The sequence below is a fragment of the Grammomys surdaster genome, unplaced genomic scaffold (assembly GCF_004785775.1).
Source record: "Grammomys surdaster isolate TR1022 unplaced genomic scaffold, NIH_TR_1.0 130, whole genome shotgun sequence".
In the NCBI taxonomy this organism is placed as follows: Eukaryota; Metazoa; Chordata; class Mammalia; order Rodentia; family Muridae; genus Grammomys; species Grammomys surdaster.
The window spans coordinates 20,040,610-20,056,975 of record NW_021604588.1 but is presented as its reverse complement, the minus strand read 5'-3'; the positions used below and the strand labels follow the sequence as shown (position 1 = coordinate 20,056,975).

At 41.0% G+C, this 16,366-nt stretch overlaps 1 protein-coding gene across 1 annotated transcript in view; it reads right to left on the bottom strand.

The window, feature by feature from the left end:
• Esrrg (estrogen related receptor gamma) overlaps window positions 1–16,366 on the bottom strand; it is a 418,399-nt gene that overhangs the window by 171,910 nt on the left and 230,123 nt on the right. The window contains exon 2 of the mRNA XM_028758945.1: window positions 894–1,309. Coding sequence (XP_028614778.1) covers window positions 894–1,296 — 403 coding nt within the window. The 5' untranslated portion in view covers window positions 1,297–1,309. The remainder of the gene's footprint in view (window positions 1–893; window positions 1,310–16,366) is intronic.

The window sequence follows — 16,366 nt, the reverse complement described above, 5'->3', positions numbered from 1 at the left end:
CCCTCTCCCTCTCTCTCTCTGTATAGCATGAACAGAATAATTGGTGTGTTTCAGACCCTTAATAAGTGATTATTCTTTCTTTCCCTCATATACTTCAAAAGTGTGTCACAAGGGAACAAAAAAGGTGAAAATTAATTTTCTGCATATACATATATATACATATATATGCTGAGTTCTATATTTGTATATGATTAGTTTAAGGAAGCAGATATAAATTCCAATCATTCAACATTGTGCACAGGAAGTAATCATATTCTTTCTAAATCTACAGATTTGTTAAGGTTTGGTCATGCATCACTGCTATTTGTTTGGAGGTTTGTTTTATACTTAAATGCAATTTCCTTGGTATAATTTTTGCATAAGTTCATTCATAAACATGGGAAACATATACCCAACTACAAGGAAAAGATGTCGAGTTCATGATAAATATGTCAAGAGTGGTATTTCTCAAACTGCAACCCTTGGACTGCCAGGATCAGCATCCTTGGCAGTGTTTGAGGGATGTAAGTTCTCAGGGACCACCACATGTCTAATGAACCAGAAATTCCGGAGAAAGAAGACAGTAAGCCACATGTTGGAGAGCTTGCCAAGGGGCTTTAAAACAAAAGCATATTAGAGAAACATTAGTTTAAATCTTATCACTTCCTAAAATCTGTGAGAAATGTATGAACAGAACCTACTATGCACTGCTCAGCTGTTCTTCAGGCCTACTATGCTCTCTGAAATGCCGTCATCATCATTGCCTACAAAGAACTCCACAGTGAAACAGGAATGGGCATGGTGACCAGCTGGGGAGGAATTATTACATGCATCCTCCGTATATTTGTGTTTTCTACCAGAGAAAAGAATGAGAACCAGAGGAAAAAAATAGAGTGGGGTGGGGTGGCACTCACCTTGAATTGTCCTCTTGAAGAATGCCTTGCAGGCTTCACATGATGCAACCCCATAGTGGTACCCAGAGGCGATGTCGCCACACACTAAGCACAGTCTCTTGGGCATGGAGTTGAGCATATATTCACACTTGGTCTGCGGATCTTCTACAATGGTGCTGGAGCAGTCATCATACAGTTTCCGGACAGGCCCGCTGCCTCCCAGGATCGGAGCAGAGGGGTAGAGAGGTGGCGAGTCCAGTCCGTTCTGATGGCCATTCATGGTTGAACTGTAACTCCCACTGGCGTCGGAAGACCCACCAGGGCTGTGGTGGTTGACGCTGTCCGTCAGGGAGGCTGGGCTGGAGGGTTCCGTCTTGATGAAGGACGAACAGCTGGAATCAATGTGTCGATCTTTGTTTGACATTCTGCAGAGAAGCCTGTGAGTGAGGGGGAGACAAAGAGGGAGAGAGAAAAGGAGAGAAACTGTCAAACTGAGTTCCAACAATGTAGACACAAAGACATGGCAGAGAGGAAGGAGAGCAGCATATTGGTATGTTAAAGGCATTGCTCTTTAAGAGTGCTTCCTAAGGGCTGGTATTGCCCATCATTCACTCTCCAGTCAATATCTCTTGTTCTACAAGAAGGCAATCAGCATAAGGGCATGGCAGGGTTACATCAAAGCTCCCAGACAGGCCATAAACAAAGGCTCTAAAGGGTCCAGTTGCTTTATTTTATCTTTCTCTTGAAGAACCACTGTCAATGGTACCCTGGCTCTCTGGATTCTGAATTTATCAACAGAGCAGTGGTGATTTGCAAAGTCCCTGCCGGCCCTCAAATTACATTTATCTCCACTCCGAGTTCTACTTCACATCATGACGCTGTGTTCATTTGATCATAAACAGAAACCAATTTTTCTTTTCCACCAAGCACAGATATTCTCAGGCTTCATAATGATGTCTTGTGAACACCAGCACACCAGTTTCACAAAACTTAGTGAAAGATTGATAGCACGGATTAGTGAATAATCTCTCTCTCTCTCTCTCTCTCTCTCTCTCTCTCTCTCTCTCTCTCTCTCTCTCTGTGGGGGGGGGGACAGAGGGACAGAGACAGACCCAGAGAAAGAGAGAGGGAGAGAGAAGAGTTGAAAGATGATTCTCAGTAATCTCACCTAGACTGCACAGTACCAGTGAGTTAGGAAATCGGAGACATTCTGTGCTGTAGCATCGAAAAGAATCTCATCATTTTAGACAAATTAGATTTATGATGGGCCTCTCCTTGACTCCTCCTTAAGAGCATAAAAACCCCATCACCTTATGAAAGGCTCTGGGATGAGGTACCTAATCTGACAAACTATTTCTCTAACCTAGAAGAAACACATCACCCCCCCCCCTCTCTATTGGCCTCATAAGTGGTAGGTTTCTATAAAGGTAATTAGATGCAAAGGCATAATTGGTCCTCTTGGCTTTCTGCCTCACCACGGTGTAAAGCCCCTCTTAGCCAAGCCTCTGAGATGCTAGATGCTGCTATGTAAAGGTGACAGTTGAGAAAGGGACTTAGATAATTGCTTCCCAGTGGAAAGTTGATTTATGGGGATCCTACTGTGTGTGATGGTCATTCTCTAGAATTTGGGGGAGTAGTCACAGTATAACCAAACGGATGCAATTATCACTTTCACTATAAATCTAATGATATCTCATCACCGAACAAATTTCATGCTCTCCTCCATGACGCCCTCCCCCCATTGCTTCAATTCCTTTTAGATAAAGGGAGGATGCTATGGGATTTTCTATCAGAAATGTCTACCCAACTCTTTGAAGTGAGCAGTTTCAAAAACAAAGCACAAGGGCAGGGCTTCAACTCTTCCTCAAATATCTTTCCCTCTGGGAATTTCTCTGCTTCCTGAAACCAAGCCACATGACCATGTGTGAAAAGAAGGAAAAAGGCACCCAAAGAGCTCCTTGTGTTCATTACCCACTGGTACTGTCCCTTCCCCAAAAGCTAAGGAAAGAAAAAATGATCTCCAGTCCTGGTGGCAGTATCCTCTCCCCACTGAATCTCCTTGTCCCTGTCATTGCTAATGAGCACTGTAATTAATAGATCTTTCTCCTCATCCCCCTGCCTGCACTCTGGGCTAAGCATTCTCCTCAAGTGGGTATCTGAAGGAAAGCGGGTCGGCTTGACTTACAGCAGGTCTGCAACCCAACATCCTTTTAATTTAAAACTGTTACATTGGCAGTTCACTTATTACTGGATGGCTTGTCCATACATCATGATCTTGGGCTACCAGCTGGAAGTTACTGGCTACTAAACATTAGATGGTTTCTCTCCCCTTCTTTTCTCGAGTAGCTTTGGCAATTAACTCTTCCACTGCCTGCCGTCACCACCCTGTACTTTCTTTTTTCTGGTACCTCTGTCCAGTCCACCAGTGAGACACTGCTTTGAGATTCCTGGTCACAAAACTTACCACCTTTTCTCAGACATCCCTCTTCCTTTCTCTACAAACTTAGTAATCACTCATCTCAATCTTTGTCCCCCGTGGGCTTTCTCCTGTGCTTCTAAAATTTATAGATGAAGACATTAAGGGACCAGGCCAGAAACTAACAGGGCAGCTCTTTGCTAAGTCATCACTGTGTACATGTCAACAATACATTGTTCAGACCTATCCATGAAAAATGAGGGAACTTTAGTTGGCTGTCTCTTTCAAAATCTCAGTCCATACTTTACAGTAACCTGGATGCTAGCAGGGAGTTGAAGGGTGTTGCTGCCAAGAAAGCCCCTGGAATGGAGACAGGATCTTCTAAATGGAATCTGGTCACTCCAGTCACAAATGAAAGCAAACAAACCGGATTTGTGCTGTAGATTACATGTGGTTCTTTTCCAACATAAACTGCACCCTTAATTAATAAGTTCTGCCTATTGAAAATACAAATAAGATTGTCATTAATCAGGTATTCTGAAGTATAATGAAGATTATATAACCAGGAATTAGAAAAAGTAGCATCATGTCTCATTCCAAGCTTTGGAGCAAAAATGTATAGAAAACAGCAGAGGTTTCAATAATGCTTGTTTACAGTCTATAATAAGACTATGGGATAGAGAGATGGCTCAGTTCTTGAGGGCATGAACTGCTCTTGCAGACATTCATGAGTTTGGTTCCCAGAACCTTCAACTCACAGTTGCCTGCATCTCTGGCTCCAAGGGGTCCTATAGACCTTCTGGCCTCTACAGACGCTGTATTCATGTGCATACAACCTTCTGCCATATACACATAATTAATTATTTTTAGTTTAAAAGTCTTTGAAACATATGTGTTTGGGCCTGAGGGCACATGCTTGTAATCCTATGTGCTAGCCAGATTGAGAAGAGGGGACCCCAAATTTAAAACTTGTCTCACCTACAAACTGTGAGTTTAAGGCCAGCATATGCAACTTAAATGGTGTCTCAAAACAGAAAATACGAGGCCTGGAGAGACAGTGCTATCTGAATTCAATTCCAGAATCCACATTAAAGGAAAAAAAATCTGCTGGGCACTGGTGGCATGTATTTGTAATCCCAGGACTGAGGAAACAAAAAAGGGGGATGCTTGGGCATACTAGCACACTTGTCACATTCCAAGCTAGTGAGAGACTCTGTCTCAAAATTTTAGATAGATAGACAGATAATAGATAGATAGATAGATAGATAGATAGATAGATAGACAGACACACACATACAAATAGATAAATAGATGATAGATAGATAGATAGATAGATAGACAGACAGATAGAGGATAGACAGATGTCATATAGATAGATAGATACATACATACATATATACATACATAGATATAGATGAATAGATGATAGATAGATAGATAGATACATACATACATACATACATACATATATACATACATAGATATAGATGAATAGATGATAGATAGATAGATAGATAGATAGATAGATAGATACATATATACATACATACATACATACATACGTATAGATAGATATAGGATAGATTAATTGATAAAAGATAGATGGATGGATGGATAGATAGATAGATAGATAGATAGATGATAGATAGAATGAACAGGAGGACAAGGAAGTGAAGGACAGGGGAAAAAGTAAAAGAGTGGATGGCTGGCACCTAAGAATGAACAACCAAGGTTGTCTTCTGACCTCAAAACAGAGGATCACACATGGTCATCTGTACATACATGATCATACACACACACACACATACACACAAACACACAAATGCTCTCTCACATACAAATATACAAACTACACACACAAAAAGGATGAGGGTATAGCTCAGAAGTAGTGAACTTGCATGAGGCCATGAGGTCAACCCCAGTGCAGCTAAAAGCATAAACAAAAATAGCTAAGCCAGCAGCGGCAGAGAGGGTATACACAGAGACCGTCGGCCTTGGCCTCTCAGATAACTTCTCTACTGGTCACCCGTAAACAGAAAGGGAACAGAACGCCCCCAGCCTGGCTGCTGATCCACCCTGGTGAGTGACGCCCAAACAGAATCCCCCAAAGAACAAGCTGCCTCCTAACAGCAGTGGAGCTCATTACACTGAACACTTCCTAGACGCCATTACATTATAACCTAAGATCGCAGCCAGTCTTAATTCTCCAGCTCTCGGTCTCTGAAATTCTACAGCTCTATTATTCAAGCCTGAAATATTCACAACTATCTATAAATTCAATTGTCAGCTGGTGGGTTTTATTCTAGACTTCACTTCAATCTAAAATTAGAGGCACTAAAATTCACATTAACTCTAAGAGGGATGTACTGAATAAGACTTTATTTCAAAAGAACACCTTTTTGTCAGAAAGAGCCGTTTTCAAGATGATGGCTTTATCTGTAGCCAAAGTGAATAAGCCCAATGTCTCACATTGTGCTGTCAATGCAGAAATTTCAGGTCACATTGGATTAATAATAAAAAAAAAAGGTCTAAATTTAGTTAAGAATTATGAATAGAAATAACATGTGTCAAAATGTGTAGGAAATATTTATTTTAAAGCCTCAGTACAGTTTACATTTATTTTATTATTTTAGGTGAAAAGATGGAACAAGGAAGTGGAGGAATAGCTTTCAGAAACCCTGGGAGTGGACTAGAAGGAAAATATCAAGAATAATATTGAGGAGGCTGGAGACACAGCTCAGTGACCGAGGCTAGCCTAGTGTTCTGGGTTTGATCTTCAGAACTGATTTTTTTTAAATAAAATGACAATTTTATATAAGAAACAAAATCTGAGGAATTTAACCATGTTCCTAAAATATAAGGACTTTAAAAACCACTTGCAATATCCACTAAGACATGCTCTCCAATAATCCTGATTATCACTCTTTGACATAGGAATACTTCTCAGCCTTGTCTATGTAGGGGGTCTTCATGTTATTATTACATATTTTATATAACTTATAGTTATATAGAGCATATTATATTCATAATTATTTGTACATTAATTAGATTATATAAATTATTTTGGTGTTAGGTATTAAAGATTAGGAAAACCAGACTGCTTAGTAAATGCACTGTTTCATTAGCTATGGTGCACATTTGTACAGAGAGAGAGAGAGAGAGAGAGAGAGAGAGAGAGAGAGAGAGAGAGAGAAAGAATCAATTAAACTTGCTGCTGTAGGGGAAACAAGACGGCAATTTTCAAGTTAGTATTAAATTTATATTTTAATTATCAGATAATTGTTTCAGGCAATTTTCCCAAGATCCAGGTAGTATATAAGCTTAAATTAGGGGCCCAAGTTTGAATTCTCACACATTTGTGTCCCCATGCAGTGTAACCTATCCTTCAAAGAAAGGATCCAAGCTTGGAAAACACTGTGATTTGTTAAATGATGATACATAATTTTTTCAGTAATATTAATTAGTTTTAGCCAATTCCCCAAATTTTGAGTTCTTTTCTAAAGATCTGTTAAAGTTTCTAAGTCTGAGTGTTTTACATGCAGGCATTATATGTACTATGTGCATGCTCAGTGTCTGCAGAGACCAGGAGGATGTGTCGGATCCCCTGGAACTGGAGTTCCAGACAGTTGTAAGCTAACATGTGGCTGCTGAGAACTGAATCCAGGTCCTCTGCAAGAGTGTACTTAACCACTGAGACACCTCTCTTCCCCTCAGCCATGAATGTTCCATTTATTACATTTATGCGTGTGTGTGTGTGTGTGTGTGTGTGTGTGTGTGTGTGTGTGCGTGTAATGGCATGTGTATAAGATCTGGGGATAACTTGCTTATTCTCATACAGTACAGGTTCTAGAGAGAAAATTCAAGTCATTAAGATATTTGCTGAAAATACCTTTACACCCTAATCCACATCCCTAGCCCCAAACCTGAGTCCCTAATACTGCTATTTCTTGTTTTGCTATGTGCATTTGGTTTTTGTCTGTTCATTTACTTGTTTTGAAACAGGGTCTTGTGTTTTAGCTGAGGCTGGCCTGGGACTGTGATCTACCGAGGACCTCGGTATCCTTAGTGTATTGGGAGAACAGAAAAATGGCTATACTTCACCAAGACAATTTCATGAGTATATTTCCTACTCATGAAAGACAAAGTAAAATAGAATAAATAAAAAGCAAATTTAAAAAGGTTTGTAAGCCTGTAATCTCTGCCATTGAGAGTTGAGGCAGAGGAACGTGAATTGGAAGCCACCCTCGGCTATGTTGCAAGATGTTTTCTCAAGAAAAGGAAAACCAAGCAAAATTAATAATAATAACAATAATAATAATGATAATGATAAAAATAAAGTTCATATTTCTCAGGAAGTGTATAGCTGTCCCCCTGCCTCATCTTGGTTATCACACTATGGTCAAGTGTGAACTTGTCTTACACGTACCCCAATGGCAGATTCAGGGGCTACGTGTAAGTTATCTGAAGACTCTACCACTTTGCTTCCTTTGAGTTATCCTAGATGTTCTAAATAGGTACCTGGCATCGTTACAATTCAAAATGTTTTAAAAACATCTCTCCTCTGTGTGTGCATGAGAATACAGACACCAGCAGCAGGGCACATTTATAAATGAGTCACGAGAGGGAATCAGTATCAGAAAAGAGGGTGACATGACTGTGATGGGGTTGCTACCCAATCAACGTACAAGTTAACGAGGAGTCTGGTCAGCTTTCTACCTTCTCAACTCATCAGAGGAAATATTTAAGTACTTTTGTTTAAGAAAAAAAACCAGGCTCTCTCTCGGTAGTTATTTTATGCCTTTAGAAGAAGGGCCTGGTCTAAAGCTTCATCCCCTCCAGTGACAGGCTGCCTTGCCAGTGACCCAAGCCTGGCTCCCTTTGGCAGCCTGAGTTACAACTTCAAGCAATACTTTACAACGTGCCCCCACCCCCTAACTAATTGCACTTTGTAAAGTGGCGTGATGTGAATCACTTAGTCAGGAAACGGGGCTCCAGCTGCTATTGTGGATTGAATGGAGATTCTGAAGAAAGGGAAGCAGCCGAATGAAGTGTCATGTCAGAAATCAACGGTGCAACGTGTGATTTGAGAAAACATGACTACTTTGGAGAGACAGGGTGTCATTATGGCTTCACGGTAATACGGTGCTTTGACAACTGCTGTGTCTAACATACCATCATTGCATTAAGGTACACTGGCTTAGTTGGGGAAGGACGAGAGACAGGGGTTTTTCTTTTAATAGGAAAGATCTTCAGGTCTGCTTGGTTAACCTGATAGAGAATCACTGTTGTTGTTGGAGAATCATAAATCCTGACCCAGGTGCTCAGAAAGACAAAAACACAGGGTGGACAGATGAATGGACCTCCATCTAATTGTGAAATGACAGCCCTTTTACCAGCACAGATTTCGGTGTAACATGATTGGGTCAGTCATTCAGTGATGCAGCTTCCTTGAGTGAATAACTTGGGCATCTAATCCAGGAGATTCTAACTCAACGCATCCCAAGAAAGTGACCTGGATATGTAGACTGGGGATAAGGACGCAACTTCCCCAAGGAGAAAATCAGCTGGGGTCCTATGTGATCAGAAAGTTCTCTCATCTCTGCAGGGAGCTCCCCAACGTACCCAAAATGTCGGAAGACCAATCTAAAAGACACTAAGCAGGGGTTTCACTTTCTGTCTGAATGGTGCTTTCCCCATGAACATTAACCTTCAAGCAGAAAAACATAACCTGAAATTCAACAGTCTCCTGACACCGAGTTTTTCATCTCTCCTGGATCAAGCCCTAGGGATCCCTGAGTCTCAGGTTTTCTTCCAACTTTCAGAGTCCCATCAAGTGGACTGTGGGGCTGTTCTCGCTGCAACAGCTAGAACAAGGGAAGATGGGGGAGTATCCCTTTTCAGCCTTGAATGGCCAGAAAGATGGCAAGGGAGATACAGTGGAAAGACCACACAACCTCACAAGAGATGGGCACACTGTAAATATGTAGCTATCGTTGTAGAAACATCAGCACATCCATTTTCTATGCCTTGGAACTGAACACCGATGCTGATGGCCTTCTTGTCACCCAGACTGGCTATTTATTTATTCATTTGATTTTCAGAGCCAACTTTTCAATTTCTTTTACATGTATGCATGATTTGCCTGCACGTATGTGTGTGCCACATGCCTGGGGTTCACAGAAGCCAGAAGAGGCAGGTGTGGTCTGACATGTCGATGCTGAAAGTGCTCCTAACTGTTGTGCCATTTCTCCAGTCCCTCAGTTTTATTTTTCAAGGCAAGGTCTCATGTAGTCCATGGTGACCTTGAACTTCCTGTGTAGTTCTGGCTGGTCTTGAACTCCTGATCCTACTGTTCATGCTTTCTTAATGTCAGGATTGCAGACCTGCACTGCCACCATTATTTGTGATGTAGGGAACTCCTCCTGCTTCCGTGCTGCTGAGTGACGTAGTCTGCTTCCTGGTTGGTGAGCATCACGAATGAGGAACAGGAAAGGTGCTGTGACGTCACCTGTGCTGTACATTGTGTATGGTTTCTGTGTTTAAGGCTTCGATCTGACTCATATGTCCTTAGTCATTTGGTTTATCTTTAGCTTGTTTGCTTGGACCTGTTTCAACCTGGGGTTGAGTGTCTCTTGTTCATAGTGTCTAGATACAGCAAGTCAGCAAATCAATAAGACTGTTAAATGTGTAGTCATGCAAGGGAATTGCATACATGAAGTTTTGCATAATTAACTGTCTGACATTTTCTTTACTATAATGGGCACTCATGTAACATACATAGAGTAAGCTTTAAGTCCATAAAATACACAGTTTATGTGAACCACAATTCTGCTTAAAACTCTAGCTAATTGTCTTCCTTGGTTTTGAAGGATGTATTCCCTCCCACTGCCAAGCCCAAATCAATCCTTATGACATTACTTTATAACTAACATGATACTTAGCTGACGATAGCTATTAACTATTATGCAGAATCACATTCAAGTACTGGAAACAGTGGGGGGGAAATACCATTTAGGTTAAACAAAATTCTGCCATGAAGTCAATATTATTGAGGTTAAATTAAGTGTTTTAACAAGTGTGTATAGTTGTTCTTAATGCAGGTTAATTAACTATGTCCTTGCAGCTACCCATAGACATGATACCCATGGATCTTAAAGACCTTTTAAAGTGTCTCATCAGATACGCAGTATGTGATAGACACTGGAAAACAATCATTTTATCTCAAGGAATAATTCTTATTTTATACAAGTTAGTCTCCAGGAAACCAGAAGACCAAGGAGCAGAAGGGCTTCAGAATAGAGTGGTCTACTGTCAAGTAAGTGTCTCTGGGTGAACTGAGTCACCAGCCTCAGGGTAAAGAGAGACAGCCCTGGGCAGCAGGTGGGGACTATCACTAAGAATGACGGTTCTCAGATGGAAAAGCTACCGTAAGGTAAATCATCAGAATGAAGCTTATTATGTACTGAATGTAAGGTTTGCTTGGTCTTAGAGATTTACTACGCCATGAGCAGACTCCCTCTTTAGCAAGTCTTCAGGCAAGAAAGAGCCAACCGCTTCTACAAATCTTCTTTCAAACAGAAATATGGATCAATAAAGTTTGCTCATGTTTGGACAATTCTGTCTTCTAGCAGTCAAGGAGTACACGGCAGAGAAGTCTAGACAACTGGGAACTGACAGCTAAATGAAGACCTTCTAGCGCATCTCACTGGAGAAGAAACAGACGTTCTACTCACAGGAAGTCTGTACACTGATCTTTACAAATGACAGTTGAATATAGATGCTCTGCACACACACTCCAGTGATGGAGTTCACAAATCAAACTCAGGTCAATGAAAGCTCTGTTAACTGAATGCCCCTTCCTATTCTCTTGGCTACAATGAAACAGGAAATAAGAATTCTATCAGGAGTGCCTGTACTTGGATGCCACCCTTTTCTCATTAATAAAATATTCTCCAAAAGCAGCATTGAGCAGCTGCCTCCAGGCAGACAGGACAAATACTTAGATGGGGGAGGGGCATAAATCTACTCAGAAACAAGGTGAATTGTAGTAATAAGACAATCTGAATGCGGAGATGGAATCGTATAAAAAGATGATTACTTTAGCACATATGAAAACTTCTACATTTTGGAAGAGTTGCAATACAACCAGAGACACATATCACATCTGTTGGGGCTTAGACTCTATTTATACTTTTAAGGTGATCGCTTAGTCTGCAAGTCAACATCTGGATAAAAAAGCAGCTGGTCTCAAGGCTACATGGGACTGCAGACTAAGTTGGTATCAAGCGTGGTCCCGCTAAAGCCCAGTGGGGTGGAGGGCAGGGGGAGATGGTATCAGCTAATCATTTTTCTTGGAGACTGCCTCTGAGTGTAAGCATCTCCTTGAGCTGCCTGCTTCAAAGAGAAGATGACGCTGAAGCACCCGGGTCCCACTTGGAGGCCCCACAAAGCAGCAGAGTTGTACCTCTATTTAATCCAGGCCATGGAAGTGTCTACAGATTTGTTCTGCAGCCTGGTGGGCTTTGCAAAAAGGGATTTACTCTGCATCAGGCAGGCCAAGAGAAGCCATCAAAGAGCAGGGGTTCAGATCAGAGGGAGTCTTGTGCTGTCTGTCACATCCAAAGGGTCAAACACTAGCATACAAAGGACTTTCTAAAATTTATTTGTTATTCAAAATACATGATTTTTTTTAAAGTCTTCATCAGAATTCTCTGGGTCTGTTTAGAGTCCAGACCTGTTAGTATTGGACTCAGTAGAGTGAGTCTACCTGAGGCTGTGTCACCCATGACCATGGTACCTACCATTTGGACTTTCAGTTTCCTCACTTGTACAGTGACAAGTGTCACCTGTATGCTTCCCTAGATTTCTTCTAATGCTTAAAACAAACAAACAAACAAACAAACAAAAACCTATGCATGAGGTGGTGGGAGGGCTGGAGAGATGACTCAACAGTTAAGAGCACTGGCTGTTCTTCCAAAGGTTCTAAGTTCAATTCACAGCAACCACTTAGTGACTCACAACCATCTGTAATGGGATCCAAGGGCCAATTCTGGTGTGTCTGAAGACATCAACAATGTACTCATATACATTAAATAGATAGATAGATAGATAGATAGATAGATAGATAGATCTTATTAAAAATGCATTAGATTCCACTAAAACCACACTAATAGTGCCTCCAAGTAGACCCTGAGCTCAAGATCTGACATAAAAGCACACACAGTCAGTTAACATTGAGACATTAAGACCTTGTGTGCATGTGTGTATGTGCATGTATGTGTGTGTGTCAATAAAGAATCATCACAAACACTTGTCTTATCACAGTGAAGCTGTAGACACCACAGTCAGCTTTAGTTCTCAACCCTCCTAATGCTGTGACCCTTTAACACAGTTCCTCACATGGTGGTGACCCCCAAACATACAATTATTTCTCGTTCCTACTTCACAACTCTAATTTTGCTACTGTTGTTACGATCAGTATCTGACATGCAGGATATCTGGTATGAGACCCTCATGAGAGGGTCATTCAGTCACCCAAAGAAGTCACAACCCATAGGTTGAGAACCACTGACATTTCAGGGAAGACTAGTTCCCTGGTGGACCCAGGACAGAGCAGTGACCCTCTGGGATGGACTGGGCAGCCAGCTTCTTGTTGTGTTCCTAGAAATGACTCTTCTTTGCTCATTCTTCCTGAGGTGGGAGGTACTGGCAGAAAGGGCAATTCTGTGCAATCAGTGTTTAAGTGGTTGTTTGTCCCAGTGTGTGACACCACGCTGTCAGCTAGCAGCAGGGAGCCTTTGAGTTGTTACTACATTTGATTTGACTGCCAGTAGGAAGCTGTTTCTACCAACTGCTGGCAGTCCCCTCAGGGAATCCTCTCTTCATTTCTGAAGATTGTTTTGGCCCATGTGGGATAGGTAAAGAACCCCCAAACCACATGGATTTGTAAAAGGCAATCCTAGGACTGCTCTCCTGAGTGCAGCAGACCCCAGTGGTCTGTGAGGAGCTCATCCACAGAGTTTGTTTCCTATTTCCAGACATGTAGAGGTCCAATGTCTGAACACCATATTTTAATTCTGATTTCCTGGGTCAGCACAGGTCAGTTCAGAAGCAGGCTAGTTACAGGCACTGTACCCAAGTCTGTGACTTGGGGAATTTTTTACTTGATTGGTGGAGGCAGCTTGTACCATGCACTTTTATTAATTACAATTTTGTTGAGATATTGCTACGTTTAAAAATTGCTTCTGGAAACTTTCAAATTTTTTTTTTGGGGGGGGGGATTGGGAAAATTTTACTATGCTGCAACTAACACCTTTCTCCTTAAAATAATCATTTTAGTCAGGAGATGAGGAGAGAGGAAGAGGTAGAAGGATGGTCAACCCAAAGGAGAACATGAAACAGTCATAAAGAAACCTGTTAGTTAAGTGAATTAAAAACAATTTAAAAAAAAAGAAAAGAAAACCAAGGTTAATTCTTTGTTAATGTTTTTAGTCACTAGGATTCTCAAGGAAAGAGCCTCAAAGAATAACTCTGACAATTCTAAAAATGAATAGCATTTTTGAAAAAAACATAAAAACATGTATGAATCAAAAGGGTGAAGGAGAAAGAAAATAAATCCCCTCAGAGACATTAGAAAATACAGAACTGAAAGAAAAAGTAATTAACACTAAGGAGCTAAAACTGTAATTAAGCAAAAATTCATTAAGAAGAGGCAGGTGAGCTCGATTTCCAAAGAGGAAAAGGTATCGCATGATAATAAAACTAAGGCAGGTTTCCGCACGGAGCAGGAAAGCCATGTCTTTAACCAGATCAAATTCTTGAAATTGGCTGTCAAGACAGGATTGCCGTGATTTATACCCGTCTATCAAGTGCGCGGAAGGGAGACACAGAGAACAGAAGCAAGCTGCTGCCATGGCCGTTCGCAAAGAACCTTTAATTTCCACAACACCATCTGTTACCAAATCTGATCCACATTCTCCTTTAATCTGGTTTACTTCCATAACACTAATTCTTTCCCAACCTTTATGAACATGAACTAAAAAGAAAGGCAAAGCTCCGGGTTGTTGTTGGTGAGTGAGAAATTGAATATTACAGAGTAAGGTGTTAAGGCTCAGTGAGTTACAGGGAGTGCTTTTTTCCATTAAGATGTATTCCTGAGAAAGGGATTTGTTCTCTGCCAATCCTGAGATATGAAATTGTTCATATTTGGGGTGGAAAAAATGATGATATAAAAGCAGGCTGGGGACATGAAAGCAGAGGTTGTCATAAAACACAACTGTTGTCAAGTTTAGTCACTTTCAGAACTGGCTATAAAATCACTTTGTCATGGTCTTCACATCTAGAAAGCCTGAAATTGTATTTTTGTTAAGGAAATTTCAAGAGGGTTATATATATATTTAGGGAGAATACTGAAGGGCAGAAATCAAAACCTTGCAGAAATGGAAGTAGGAAAAAGTGTATATCTTAAGATAAAATACACAGACACACGCTGGCCTTGCTCTGGCTGAGCTGCTCTCAGCGAGCGCTGGTGACTCACCAAGGCTCCGACCCTTCACCAGGATAATAACCAGCACACAATAATGAGCCTGCCGAGCTATAAAATTATAAAGTGCTTTCTGCATCAGAGAAAGATTAAACTATGCTCAGTAAAGATTTAGTGTTAAATGCATTTTATTGCTTCCTAAGTCTGTGAAAATTTGTTATCTCTAAAGGCAATACTACATAAAGACCCACGGGCGCGCATTACAAAACGAAGGGGAAAGTGTGCTCTGAATACTGGCCTGATTTTGATTATGCTTCTAGCCGGTCGGCTCACTACCTAATTCTATTAGTGTCAGAAGAAACGCTAGTTTTTTTTGTAACCTTGTGTTTCAGAACACCAACGGTGTCACATGTCATATCACCCTGATTGTCAATGAATATCCTCCAAGAACGTGATTTTCAAAACATTTATATTGATCCTCGGTATGATTACCACTCACAAATACATTTCTGTAGAGAAGGCCTTGAATAAAGGCTGTCCACAATCTAGTACTACCTTAAATCCCAATGCTTTAAAAATACTAATCTGTTATGTAAAAGACATGCTTTCAGGAGGGAAGTTTCATTTTATGGTTGTACTTACATAATGAGCTATATAGATCATATCAATAATGATCTTTATTTTTAAGCTACAAAAGATTATGAAGATAAACATTTTTAGACACAAAAATACCAACTTTCAAATAACTTGAAGCCAGAAAAAAAAATATGCTTACACACAAAATGTCCCCCCCTCTTTCTCACACACACACACACACACACACACACACACACACCTTTATTCGCAGCACTCAGGAGGGACTTGCAGAGAGGTATCTGTGAGATCAAGGTCAACCTGGTCTATGTAGATAGCTCCAAGGTGGTCAAGCCTACATAGGAAGACCTTGTCACAAACAGTCTTAGAAGACCAGCACAGTGATGCATGCTTATAGTTCCAGAACTTGGGAGATGAAGGCAAGAAGATAAGGAGTTCACAGACAGCCTCGTCTACATAGTAAGTTTTTGGCATGTCTGGGCAACATGTGAAGATTGTATCTCAAACAAACAGCAAACTGAAACAACAAACAAAAGACTGGTTTGTTTGGAGTTTACAGTAAGGAAGATGTAACTGGGAGATAGAATAAACTCAAACTTATCAGGATTTGGGAAGTAGGGACTGGAAATAAGAACAAAGAGTCCAGTCCTGCACCACAGGCCTGTAATCACATCTATTCAAGACACTGAAGCAGTAGGATAGCCTACAGTCTTCAAGGGTAGCCTGTTCTACAGAGTGAGTTCAAGTCCAGCCTGGGCAACTTAGATCTTATCTGAAAATTAAAAAGTAAAATTAGAGCTGGGGTTACAACTCAGGTTGCTCAGCTCGGAGAATGAAAGAGCTGTGGGAGAGGAAGGGAGAGAAAAAGGGAGAGGGAGAGGAGAGAGAGAGAGAGGGGAGAGAGAGAGAGGGAGAGGAGGAAAGGGGAACAGAAACAACAAAAGAGAAAGGAAGGGAGAGAAAGGAGGGAGGGAGGGGGAAGAAGGAGAGAGGAAGGAGCGA